Source organism: Chiloscyllium plagiosum, chromosome 4 (assembly GCF_004010195.1).
Source record: "Chiloscyllium plagiosum isolate BGI_BamShark_2017 chromosome 4, ASM401019v2, whole genome shotgun sequence".
NCBI lineage: Eukaryota > Metazoa > Chordata > Chondrichthyes > Orectolobiformes > Hemiscylliidae > Chiloscyllium > Chiloscyllium plagiosum.
Genome location: NC_057713.1, coordinates 40460114 through 40474709, shown reverse-complemented (window position 1 = coordinate 40474709; position 14596 = coordinate 40460114). Strand labels below are relative to the sequence as shown.

The window sequence follows — 14596 nt, the reverse complement described above, 5'->3', positions numbered from 1 at the left end:
TTGTGTGTGGAGTCTGAGGAGGTAGGGGAAGCCCTAAATGAGTTTTTTGCTTCTGTCTTTACGAAAGAAATGAACTTTGTAGTGAATGAAACCTTTGAAGAGCAGGTGTGCATGCTGGAATGGATAGAGATAGAGGAAGCTGATGAGCTGAAAATTTTGTTAAACATTAAGATTGACAAGTCGCCAGGCCCGGACCAGATTTGTCCTCGGCTGCTTTGGGAAACGAGAAATGCAATTGCTTCGCCACTTGTGAAGATCTTTGCATCCTCGCTCTCCACTGGAGTCGTACCTGAGGACTGGAGAGAGGCAAATGCAATTCCTCTCTTCAAGAAAGGAAATAGGGAAATCCCTGGCAATTACAGACCAGTAAGTCTCACATCTGTCGTCTGTAAGGTATTAGAAAGATTCCGAGGGATAGGATTTATGACGATCTGGAAGAGCATAGTTTGATTAAATACAGTCAATACGGCTTTGTGAGGGGCAGGTCAAAGTTGAAACTTTATTGCTGGAACAGCACAGCAGGTCAGGCAGCATCCAGGGAACAGGAGATTCGACGTTTCGGGCACAGGCCCTTCTCCTGCTGAACACTGTCTGCTCATTCCTGAAGAAGGGCCTGTGCCCGTAACATCGAATCTCCTGTTCCCTGGATGCTGCCTGACCTGCTGTGCTGTTCCAGCAATAAAGTTTCAACTTTGATCTCCAGCATCTGCAGACCTCACTTTCTCCAGGGAAGTATTTAGCATACCTGACTAGGAAAAAGTGTGCTCCCCAATCCATTACTGCCATCAGAGACTGCGCCGGGGTCCTTACATACAATGCTAAAAAGATTAACGAGGCTTTTCGGAGTTTTTACTTTGAATTGTATTGGTCTGAAGGTTGCGAAGACAGGAGGGCTAAAATGGATCTTTTTTAAGAACCTGGACCTCCCAGGGGTAATCTTGGGACAGGCTTCTCCCTTTAATGCCCCCTTGACAGTTCAGGAAATACAGGAGGCAGCTAGTCAACTTCAGAGTGGGAAAGTGCCTGGCCCTGATGGTCTTCCAGGTGAGTTTTATAAGGAGTTTATAGGGATTCTGTCAGGGCCGATGTTGGAGATGTACAGTCACTCCTATACGCATGAATGTCTACCACCATCTTTGAGAGAAGCTAATATTTCCTGAATTCTTAAGAAGGGGAATGTTCCTGAGGATTGTGCCTCATACAGGCCCATCACTCTATTAAATTCAGATTTCAAGATTCTGTCCAAAATTCTGGCGCTGAGATTGGGAAAGGTGTTGTGCCATATTATAAAGAGGACCAGAAAGGCTTTATAAGGGGCCGTAGCTCCTCTAATAATATTAGAAGGTTGCTGAATGTGGTCCAAGTTTGTCAGCCACGATCGATTCAGGGGTTGGTGATTTCCTTAGATGCAGAGAAAGCATTTGACCGGGTGGAATGGCCGTATCTTTTTTATGACTTCGAACAGTTTGGGTTGGGTGCAGTCTTTGCTAGGTGGGTGGAGGTTTTATATCGCCACCCTCTGGCTGCAGTCATCACCAACGGGGTGAAGTCTGGGAATCTTAGCATTGGTAGGGGTAGTCGGCAAGGCTGCCTCCTCTCACCATTGTTGTTTATGTTGGTGATAGAGCCGCTGGCAAAGGCTGTTCGTCAGAACGTCCACATATCTGTTCTGGAAGTGGGATCGAGGGCACACAAGATTATACTGTATGTGAATGATGTCCTTCTGTTTTTATCGAACCTGCTGACCTCCGTGCCCCATTTGATGCAATGTATCAATTCATTTGGGGCTATTTCAGGATATAAGATTAACTTTGCAAAATCAGAGGGTATGCCTTTGGGGAACCTGAAGGATGTGCCAGAAGTTGAAGGTGGCCCTCCGATCCCTTTTAAGTGGTCAAAAGCAGTGTTCCGATACCTCAGCATTTTTATTATACCCCAAGTTTGATCTGTTATTTCGGACTAACTTTGCTTACTTGCTCGACAATATTAGACGAGATCTCCAGAGATGGGAGGCTCTTCCAATTTCATGGTTGGGCTGAATACCTCTCATTAAGATGAATGTTCTTCCTCGTTTGCTTTATCCCATGCATGTGCTCCCTATAATGTTTCCCAAGTCAAAGCTGCTGAAGCTTATGGGATGTTTTGGTTCCGTGTTCTGGCATCGTGGGCGGCCCCTCATCAAACTTACTAAATTGCAGTTGCCTCATGGAGGGGGAGGAGTTGATTTCCCAGACATCAGGAGGTATCAATTGAGTTCCCTGGTGTCCTTTGTCTGTGATTGTGTAGGTAACGATCCAAACTCAATATGGCTGGATATTGAGGCCTCCCAAGCAAAGTGTCCTCTTATTAACCTGTTGTTCATGGATAAGATGAGGACAATTATGGACCACTGCCAGAACCCCATTGTCATTAGTACAGCCAAGGCATGGAGGGCAATGCATCAGAGGGAGGGTTGTTTATCCAAGACTTCACCACTTACACCTATAGTTGGCATGCCAGGATTCTGACCAAGGATGATGGACTCAGGGTTCAAACTATGGGCTGCATGAGGAGTTTCTAGTTTGGGAGACTTGTTTGAAGGGGAGGTTATGATGTCTTTTGAGCAACTGAGTCACAAATGCAGGTTGCCCAGCAGAGATCTTTTCTGATTTTTTCGGGTTAGGGATTTCATCTAGAAGAAGACTACACTTCTCACTAAGCCCTATGAGCCCGATACAGAGAGGTTGTTGCGACATTCCACAAGCACCCTTTCAGTTAGTGCCCTCTATTGCCTGCTGGGTGGCAGGGCCTGGCATGATATTAACCAGTTATGTGAGGTCTGGGAGCAAGAGCTAGGAGCAGAGATCTCTTCTGAAACATGGGAGAACATGCTTGAAAGATCTCAACCTGTAATAGGATATGCGCTACGCAGTTAAAACTTCTGCACAGGGCTCATCTGGCACCAGACTGTCTGGTGAAGTTTAAAAAAGGGGCATCTTCAGTGTGCCCCAAATGTAAAATAAGTGTAGGGACTCTTACCCATTGCTTCTGGACATGTCACAGGCTCCATGTTTATTGGGAGGATATTGAGGACTGAAGTCAAAATAGACCCAATATCTCTCTTAGGTCTACCAAATTTACCATCTTTAGATGGGCATGGGAAGAAACTATTTAATATTCTTGCATATTGTGCACGGAAGAATATTCCGATGAATTGGGTGCCTGAGAACTCGCCGGGCTTGCTGGAATGGCAGAAATTAATTATGGAGCATATTCCCATGGACCTTTTTACAAACATGATGCACCACACAACAGACCATTTTTATAAGACATGGCAGCCGTACTTGAGTTATTTGGATATAGATTTGTCAGTTATTTTAACTAGGGGATTTGTTTAACCAGGATGGTTAGGTTTGTCAAGCCCTGGGCCATGGAGGGGGTCTCCTGAGTTAATACAGGTATATATACAATGCTCCCGTTTCTTTGTTTGCGAGCTTTGCGCCGAGCATAGCTGTCTGTCTTTTGTGGGTTTTTTTTGTTTTTGTTTTGCTTTTCTTTCTTTTTTGATTTATTAGTTATTTGTTTATTTATTGGTGTTGTTTTGCACAGTGTTACGGTTTGTTTTGTATTATAGGGTAGGTTAGTAGTTAGTAGACAGTAGTTGTATTGTAATTTGTGTATTTTTTTTCTTTTTATTATACTGATATTTGCTATTGATTGTATTTTTCAGTAATTTTATATGTTTGTAAAGTTAAAAAAATTTGCTAATAAATATATTTACAAAAAAAAGGGGAAAGAAAGATGTGTTTGGTAGTGGCATCGGGCTGAAAGTAATAGAAATGATGGATAATGTTTTGATTAATATGGAAGATGGTGGATGGAATGTTAAGACAAGAGAACACATTAGGATTCCAGAAGGAAAAAGAAACTGGAAGTGTAAGAAATGGGATAGAATAACAAGGGAACTTTCAGGCACAGTGGAAGAGAATCTTATTTTAAGGTGAAAGAAATTCTTATCAGCGACATCAGAGGAGATGGAAAGGAGATCAAAAAAGCACGAGAATGAAATACAATCCTCACAGGAATTTCTTGGGACGAATTAGGTTGCTGTGAATGTGTATTTAGATATTCTAAGAAATGGTGCAATAAAGTGAAGGGAAGAGTCCGAGATGGAGCGTTTAAAGGCATGTGCTTATGTTTAAATTCCTGCACCACATTCTTCGATTTAAATTTTAAGCTTGTATAATTGTACTGATAACCCTGTTCCTATATATTCTTCAGCAAATTACTAAGCAAACAATTCACTCCCGCAATAAAGCACAACAAAATGTAGCACCAGGCGAAGAAAAGATATCCTCTGCATTGGAACAGATCTGGAATATAATATATAAAGGATTGTGACAATGATTACAACAGAGTTACTATTTCTGTGAGAGCCTAAGGGAAGAGCAGAAATTTTTTTTTAAGTGGGACAAATATCCTCTGCAATCTACAGCAACATTCTGTTCCCTTTCTTCAATTTTTCTTCCTATGAAGTTTGTGAAAGAAATGCACCCACTCCCCTTTCTTTTAAATTTCAATCTAGGGTGTTAGCAGTGACTATATCTGTTAGAATCGGAGAGCCAGGTTTAAGTAGTTTTCACAGAAGGATGATGTAAATTGTCTAACCAACAAATGTGAAGCCTCTGATGGGACTTAATAAGAGGAATCACCCTGGAGCTGGTCAAAGCCTGCTTTCAAGCTGCTGTGATACTGATTAATAGAGTCACTTTCTTCCAATATTAATACCATCTGTGGAATCTACACATGAAAGTGCCAGTAATCCTGTAGTGAAATGCTCCAGCACTTGATGGTTGCACTAAATGAGTTGCTGAGACTTTTTGAGCCAATTTTAATTAAATTATTTGTCATTTGTGCTATAAATTTTTTTTGTTCCCAATGATTTTGATTAAGTCTCTTTCCTCCGAGTGAGAAATTTGAATTAGTGGATAAAAGTAAGTAAAAAGTACAAGTAATTCCAATGTAATTATATTTTATCCAACCCAATAGATCTCTTTTGCTTCAGCCCCTGTCCAACATTTCCAATAGTAACACATTTGAAATTGGGACTTTTGTTGTTTAGTCAGCAATTCATCGTAAAACAAAAAACAATTTTTATTATTCACAGACATATAGTTTGCAGATGTCATGTGACAAAGTAGTACATATTTTTAGCGCTCAAAAACACACTCAGAAGTTTTACTTTATGCTGCCCAGGGGCAAATGAGTGTTTGTTAAAGGTGCAGCTGATCATTGGGAATATTTCTTTCTTCTTTCAACCTTTCTCCCACACAGCGTACTGAGCATATGATTTAAAGATATAAGGCTCATTTCTCCATTGAGCATTGACACCTACTTTGAATGGCCAAAAGGCATTCTTTAAAAAAGCAAAGTGTTAGAAGTTAGCTGGACAGGATTTTTGAACCATGCTTACAAATATCAGTCGCGAATCATGCTCTTCTTGGGTATGTTGGCAAATTTATTTTAATTGAAAAACATTTTGAAAAACATAAATGATTCAACATAAATGACTTAAGATATTTGTAGTTCACATTACTTGCAATGTGTCCCTTTGAAATTGGATAATGTATAGTGTGAAGTGTACTTTCATATTAAATGCAATTTTATAGAATTTCCTAGAAGGCGTTAGTTTGAATGTTAAAATACCATTTCTGATTGATTTGGAATAGTGCCCAGAAATGTCCTTAGATTTGATCCTGCAATGACTTCTCCAGACGTGTGGTGGAATCTCTACTTATGCAGAAGTTTCTCTCTGTTCTTCTGGCAAAAACCCGGTGGCTGAGGGAGCATAACAGAGGAGATTCACAACAACTAACTAGGTCACAGGAAGGTTGAACTTGCATTGAGCAACATCCGTGATGGATGTAGTAAAGAAGTCAACTGGTAATTTTTTGATTGCTGTTGTAAGGAACATTTCAATTAAAACAATGGACAAAGAAGTTCCTTGCAATATTGAACAATGAGAGTTTCCTTTCCTCTACTAAGGTTGAGCTATAGTAGATGGTGGGTGATTCTGCACTGCCTTAACCAATTAACCATTAACATGACACTGACATCAACAAAATTGGAATAATAACATAGATTTCTTTGTTCACAAGGTGGAGGCCATATAATCGATAGCTTTTGTCTTTTCTGTCTTGCCCTAGCCTTGGACCTGAACTTGTATCTTTCTGAAGTTCTCTCCTATCACCAGCATGCCCACTCCAGCTCATCTTATCCACGCAACTTAGCCCCTATACTCAGAATTCCTTTCCTCTCATTCCCATCTGTAGAGATACTTTAAAACCTATCTCTTCAAACAATCCTTTCATCATAGCGTTAATGTCACCTCATATGATTCAATCATATTTGAAGTGGGTTGGGATAACTTATGTTAAAGGTGCCATTTCAATCAAGATCTATTGCCCAATGAGTGAGTGCAGCCAATGCATTTCGCTGTGGCTGCATGGTTAACTCTGATCTCACTAAGGCAGCTAATTGAAACTCCTGCATTGGATAACTTTATTTTAAAGTTGCTGTAATGATTAAAATAAGGAAAAGCCTTTGCGTCACCAACTTCTTGCTCAAATTAACAAGATTATTTTGCCATTCCGTAAAATCAGATTAGATTCCCTACAGAGTGAAAACAGGCCTTTCGGCCCAACCAGTCCTCACCGACCCTTCGAAGAGTAACCCACCCAGACCCATTTCCCTCTGACTAAAGCACCTAGCACTATGGGCAATTTAGCATGATCAATTCACCCGGCCTGTGGGAAGAAACCCGCGCAAACACGGGGAGAAAGTGCAAACTCCACACAGACTGTCACCCGAGGCTGGAATCAAACCTGGGAACCTGGTGCTGTGAGGCAGCAGTGCTAACCACTGAGCCACTATGCCACCCGAAAAACAAGTATATGTTCTTATGATAGAAACACTGATCGCAATTGATAGCAAGTGTTGTCTCTGATTTTTTTTTTACCTCAAAGGCAATTGTAGCAACCCGACTAGTCTCCTGGTTGAGACCAGCAATTCATGACAGATCAGAAAGTGAACATACACATGGCTCACTGGGCAGTATAATTATCCATTCAACAATCAGTGACAGACTCCAAACAGTAACATTTCCAAAATGTGCTTATCAAACAAAAGACTGCTTTTAGCAGCTGAATCTCCAAAGTTTTTCTGAGAGGCCAACGAGAACAGACCTGCTCTTTTTATCATACAATAAGGTATTTTAAAATGCACTTATCTTCGGGAGTTAGCAAATTCTGCCTTCCTTTCACTGCCAGGCTTCCTGACCGTTGGAAGCCTGGCAGACAGCAGTTCAAGTCAAATCAGGTGCCAAATTACACTGTTTGAAAAATGTTATTGAAGTGTCAAGTTTCTCCAAAATATGGCTTTCGTGATGCACAATACCGGAGTCTAAAAAAAAATCGGGTTGGAGATCCCACTTAGCAACATTAGAGTTTAATTCTATCTGACCCCCTCCTGCCTGTGGGGAAAGGGTGCAGGAGTAACACTGAGGCAATCAAATCTTTCAGTCCAGATGTTCAGCATCGCATACGTGCACCAGCTCTTTCAAAGAGCTATGTATAATTCCCACTTTTTCCCCCCTAGTCTTACTTTTATCACCCTCTTTTTATGTACAATTCCCTCACCCGTTCCTATCCACAGATAAGAAATGATAAGATGGCATAATTAGCTTTATTAAAAATTGGCGTCATAAATAATGCCCAGTGTCCTACCTCAGTAGCATGAACATTCAAGAACAAAACATCCATTGACATAGAGATCTACTTTCACCAAGATGTGATACACGATGCCTTCTGTACTTGTTAAAATCCACAATTTTGATAGAGTGCATCATAACAGAGACACTAAGAACTCTCCTAAATTTGTCATGAACTCCCCAAAATTTGTCACAGACTCTTGTCATAATAATTCACACAACTCAGCTCGCAGGGTCTTAATAATTTCCACTTGTGCCAATCCTGGGTAGATTGGGGAGGTGAGATGTGATACAGGGTGGAATTATGTGAATATGAGACTTCAGTGGCTGCAGTTATTTTGTGGACCCAGGAAGATTCCTCTCTTTTTGGCACCAAAAGAAGTGACATTTTGAATGCCTTTCTGGGGGTCTTTATTTAACATGATTTCCAGTGCCTATCTTACATGCAGCTGGTTAAGCTGCCCAAAATCTTGAAATATAAGTTGGAACTTGTGAAGTGCAATCAACACTTGAGCAAAATTTATAGTAATCCTGATTTGAAATAAATTCAGGATTGTATTCATTTTAGGCAACAATGAGGGCAACTCATGGCTCAAATAGTCATTCAGATTGGATATGGCCCTCTGCCTTACTGAACTGGTTATTAATGCATACATTTTGATCAAGAAAATGGATGCAACATTACCTAAAATGGACAAATGAGTTTTTAAATTTAGGATACTTCACTTGCATTCAATACATGTACAGCTGTATAAAATGATTAGCTACACTAATCTATTCATTATCCACCACCTGGAAATTCTGTTGGGAAACAGCCCTTGGAGGTAAAAAATTCTTACTTTTTCCTAAGGTGTGCTAACTGCGAATAGCAATTGCCAGTGGGAATTCCAGACCATTCATCATGTGTTACCATTAATACAGTGTTCATCTGAATCACATATAATAATATCATTATAGATTCCGGTTTCAATTCATTTTCATATGTATCAAATTATACACAGTACCTGAAAAGGTCCACAGTATATTGTTATCACAAACTGAGGTGTTATAACATTCTAATATTCAGGGCATGGTTCTTTATCATTAATATAAATCTAATATGCTAATTTGTCAGCATTTCTATTATAATTCTCATTCACCTTGTTGTATTTGAATTGAAAATCTGGAGAGAGAGAGAGCATTGCCTTTTGATCTTCATTATTATTTTGTTGTTGAATGTGATGCGTCCACAGCAATTGTACAAGGTCATTGTTTCAGATTAACTAAAGTCTATTCTACTTTGATCCTACGGAATTCTGATTCCTACTTTTCTGCCAATTATTTTGCAGGTAGTAATTCATATCACTGATGAAAACGACTGTACACCTGAGTTCCTGCAATCTATCTACAGCCGTGACAACGTCCCTGAAAACATTCCCATTGGCACTTCTTTGTTGCAAGGTTGTACATCTGCTTCACTTTTAAAAGAAAAGCCAGATTATTCCTGCACATATTGATTCCTAGCATGGAATACTTAAAGTTTTATGCACTTTGGTATCAGCTTGGCATCTTTGCACATTGTTGCATCTGATTTAGAATATTGATGAGTCAAATACCCTGCAGGATTTGAGTGCACTACGTAAACTGCAGCTCCTATCCATTATTTGTGACTGTGACATTCAATATGCTGAAACTATTGTCAGTTTGGCAACGGTTAAAGTCAGTTATGGCTGTAATTATATTTCCTTGATATAGTTAGAAGGTTTTGGTTCAGCCACAACTTGGAGTATTTTGCCCAGTTCTGCTCACTGCACTTTAGGAAGGATGTGAGTGTCTTTGAGAGGGTAAGGAGGGGATTTATCAGAATTGTGCTAGGGGGTGAGGGATTTTCACTACAGTGTTCAGTTGAAGAAGCTAATATTGTTCTCCATTGGGAAAAAGAAATTAAGAGGAGATTTGCCATAGGGCATAAAATTGTGTCAGGTTTAAATATGTTAAACAAAGAAAAGCTATACATATTAACAGATAGTACTAGGAAAACAAAACATAGATGTAAGGCCTTGGATTAGAAATGCAAGGGGGTGTGAAGAAGAACTTAATTTCATGCAGATAAAGACCTTAAAGTTGCTATCTAAGAGAATGGTAAAAGTAGAGACACATAATTTCACAAGGAAATTAGATGGGTACTTGAGGAAAATAAACCTATTGTGATAGGGCAAGGAAATTGAATTAACTGATAATCAGTATATGATGGGCTGAATTAATCTGTGACTTCTGTTGCTACAACACATGGAAACCCCATAGCATTGGGAGGGCTCCAGTCAACCAAGAATTTCAGATTCATCAAATGTAAAACATTGCATGCATGCCTTTGTGCACAATAATTAAGCCATCAAAGATGGGTGGCTTGGTGCCTCAGTGCCAGGGACCTGGATTCAATCCCACCATTGGGTGATTGTTTGTGTGAAGTCTGCACGGGTTTGCTCGAGTTTCCTCCCACAGTCCAAAGACATGTAGGTTAGGTGGATTGGCCATGCTAAATTGCCCAAAGTTTCCAGGGATATGCATGCTAGGTAGATTAACTATGGAAAATGCAGGTTTACAGGGGAGGGGGATGGGTCTGGGTGAGATGCTGTTCAGAGGGTCAGTGTTGACTTGATGGGTTGAATGGTCTGCATCCACACTGTAAGGATTCAATGATTCTATTAAAGACATTGGGTGAATTACACACTGGCTTCATAGTCACCATGAGGATTGCCCCAGTGCTAGTTCTTCAGTTACACACATCCAATTTCCCAGAACACATTGTGTCTATGATGCATAAACAAAATTTGGCATTGAGACAAACCTTAGCAGTTTCCAATATGTATGAATTGCAAAACCTTCCAAGTTGAGATTTTTTTTGCAGCAATGTTGAAAATAATCACAACTGGGAGAAAACAGCTCATTCACAAGATTAAACTATAGCATTGGTATTGTATTGTGAATGGTGACTTCAAACAAAGTCATTAATGAAATTCAGACACTTCAAATACACAAGGGAAAGTGTCAAAATAGGTCAATATTAAATTGACTCAGTATTGTATAAATAATTTTATCTTAATTAAATAATTTATAAGATTTACTAGAGTTAAGGCAACAAAAATTAAAACTAAGATTCAGATTTAGTCTAATCTTTCCCCTCTGGATAAAAATGCCTGCTTGATTAGACTAAATTTGAAGTAGTAGTGAAGAAAAAACAAATATACCCAGGGTGTGTTTAAAATATTATGGCATATGCTGGATCCAGTCCCAACCGGAACTGAGTGGAGCCTGGAACAGTGTTTTCATTAGAGGAACGTTGGAGTTGCATGTGGAATGAGACTGCTGTTGAAATCTCATCCAAGCTCATTACTTCGACCTCCATCTCCAGCATCCTTGTTGATTTTGCTGTTTTCAATGTTGACACATCTGCTAGGGCTGAACGTTATTTGTGTGTAAGATTAAGGCGCTCAATTCCATCAACAAAGGGCAAAACATTATCTTTTTATTGCTGCCATCTTGTCAAAGGCAAAATGAAGTGAGGCTTCTTAATAATGGGGAAAACCTGGCAATGCTTGTATTGACGGCAGTTTCTCCTTTGATTATTTTCAGGTTACTTTTGATGTGGAAATGTCAACAGTGACTCCATTGGTTATGCTTCACTCATTTATAAATAAATGAGATTTGAGCTTTAAAAGAAGGAGAGCCAGCAAAGTGCATTTAATTAAACCTCCTTGATACTTTAAAAGGAATATTTAATGAAAGATTACTCATGTCATGACAGAAATGTGAGATTGTTCTAAGTAAACCACCTCTGCAGGAGAGAAATAGTGAGAAGATTTGACAGTGTTATACACACCAACTAACTTTGTTTAATGAGCTGATGTCCTATGTTTGTCGCAGTATTTCCTTGTACTTTGAAGCTTCCAAACAGCTTGCCAGCTCGACTGAAGGCATATCAGGTTCCAATTTAATGTCTATTAAATTCTGCTGTTAAACAGTACGTTTGGTGCCAGCACCATGCTGATATTGGTGTGTATTCCTACCAAATTTGTAGTGAATTCCATTGGATTGAAAGTCTGAAGTTTCACAATACTCCATTATGATTTTTTAGGATGTTAGCCTGGTAGAGATTGTACTGAATTAATACCTATTGATGTTCCAAGTTTTGAAAGAAATCGCAGGCAAATATAATGATGCCTAAATGACTGAGGAGGAGTGGACTTCTTCAAATTAAAATATATTATTTTATTTTCTTCCAGTTTAAGAGCTGAGTACTTGTTGGTATTAAAATTCTAGAGGCAACAAAAGCTGTAGCTTTAATATTTTGCCGAGGTCGCTCTTACAATAATCAAAGCAGCAAATTTAGCCTAGCTAAATAGTAAACATTTGATCTTATCCAATATTCACATGTGCAAAGAGCCAAAAATGATGACAATATCGAGATGGAAGTAGTCTGGCTTCACGATGGAGCCTGTATTAGGTGAGAAGCTTATCTCAGGATCAAATAAAATGTCAAGGTTGCTACAGTCCAGTTTAGCCTCAGACAACGGCCAGAGATAATGATGGCATTAGTTATTATGGAAGAGTATCTGTGGCAGGGATTGAATTCAATGATATGATCTTCCTAATGTTTAATTGGAGGTAATTTGTGCTGAACCAGGGCAGCATGACAGAGCAGGAGGATTACACTTGAATTAGCCTAGCAAGACAGCTCGATTGTATAAAACAACCAGGGCAACCAAAGTTATGAAACAAATGTCAGAGTTACTGATGGAGCTACATTCCCTATAGTGTGGGAGAAATAATCCATGACCTTAAATAAGATCCTGAAGCCAAATAAGACATTACTGCCACCATTCTAGCTTAAATTAGCTATTTAGGTGCAGATACTGGGTCAAGCTATAGTAAACCTAAACATTAATTGGCTCATTTAAACTTAAGGAGAAAGTGAGGATTGCAGATGCTGGAGATTCGAGTTGAAGAGTGAGGTGCTGGAAAAGCACAGCAGGCCAGGCAGCATCCGAGGAGCAGGAGAATCAATGTTTCAAGCATAAGTCCTTCATCAGAAGTGAGGCTTGTAGACCAAGGGGACTGACAGATATATGGGACTGGTTGGGGCTGGAGGCAAGGTAGTTGGGAATGTGATAGATAACTGAAGGTGGGGGCTGAAGATGATGGGTGGAGCGGAAAAGTGGGAAGGAAGATGGACAGTTCAAGAGGGCTGTGCCGAGTTGGAAGGTTGGATCTGGGATAAGATGGGGGAGGCGAATTGAGGAAACTGGTGAAATCCATATGGATCCTGTGTGGTTGGAGGGTCCCAAGGTGGAAGATGAGGCATTCTTCCTCCATGTGTTGGATGTTTAGGGTTTGGTGGTGGAGGAGGCCCAAGACTTGCATGTCCTTGGCAGAGTGGGAGGGGGAATTAAAGTATTCAGCCATCGAGTGGGGTTGTTTAGTGCATATGTCCCAGAGGTGTCCTCCGAAACATTCTGCAAGTTGGCGTCCTGTCTCCCCAATGTAGAGGAGACCACATCAGGAGCAACGGACACAGTAAATGATGTGTGTGGAAGTATAGGTAAATATCTGTGGATGCATCCTTTGTGGCCTTGGACGGAGGTGAGTGGGGAAGTGTGGGTGCAGTAGTTGCATTTTTTGCGGTGGCAGGAGACGGTGCTGGGTGCCGGAAGGTACATGGAACAGTCCATCTTCTGCTACACCGGCGCCATTTCCCACCTTTGCCTCCGCTACATCAATGACTGTATCGGCACCACCTCATGCTTCCATAAGGAGGTTGAACAGTTCACCAACTTCACAACACCTACCACACTGACCTCAAGTTAGCCTGGACCATCTCGGATACTTCCTTCCAACTCCTGGACCTCTCCATCTCCATTTTTGGCGACCAACTCAACACAGACATTTACAACAAACCCACCGACTCCCACAGCGACTTGGACTACCCTTCCTCCCACCCTGCCTCCTGTAAAAATATTCTCTCTTACTCCTAATTTTTCCACCTCTGACGCATCTGTTCCCAGGAGGACCAATTCCACCACAGAACGCACCAGATGGCTTCCTTCTTCAAAGACCGCAATTTCACCTCCCATGTAGTCAATGATGCCCTTCAGCGCATCTCCTCCACTTCCTGCACCTCCACCCTTGAACCCCACCTCTCCAATTGCAAGAAGGACAGAACCCCTCCCACCGGGTCCTCCCCTTCCACCCTACCAGCCTCCGGATACATCGTATTATCCTCCGTTGCTTCCACCACCTACAAACAGACCCCACCAGCAGGGATATATTTCCATTCCCAACCCTATCTGTGTTCCAGAGAAACCATTCCCTCCATGACTCTCTTGTTAGGTTCATGCACCCCCCAACACCAACCCACCTTCAACACCCAGCACCTTCCCTTGCTACCTCAAGAGGGGCAAAACTTGTGCCTACATCTCACCCTTCACCTCCGTCCAAGACCCCAAAGGATCCTTCCACATCTGACAGAGATTTAACTGTACTTCCACACATGTCATTTACTGTGTCCATTGCTTCCGATGTGGTCTCGTGTACATTGGGGAGACAGGACGCCAACTTGTGGAACATTTCAGAGAACATCTTTGGAACACACACACTAAACAACCCCACTGCCCTGTAACCGAATACTTCAACTCCCCCTCCCACTCCGCCAAGGACATGCAAGTCCTGGGCCTCCTCCACCGCCAAACCCTAACCATCTGACGCCTGGAGGAAGAACACCTCATCTTCTACCTTGTGCCCCTCCAACCACAAGGGATCAATATGGATTTCACCAGTTTCCTTATCCCAGATTGAACCTTCCAACTCGGTACC

At 41.0% G+C, this 14596-nt stretch overlaps 1 protein-coding gene across 1 annotated transcript in view; it reads left to right on the top strand.

Annotated features, from left to right (window-relative positions):
- The window catches only part of si:dkey-22o22.2 (neural-cadherin), a 246362-nt gene that overhangs the window by 116653 nt on the left and 115113 nt on the right, over positions 1 to 14596 (top strand). Inside the window, exon 5 of the mRNA XM_043688104.1 lies at positions 9076 to 9187. Coding sequence (XP_043544039.1) covers positions 9076 to 9187 — 112 coding nt within the window. The remainder of the gene's footprint in view (positions 1 to 9075; positions 9188 to 14596) is intronic.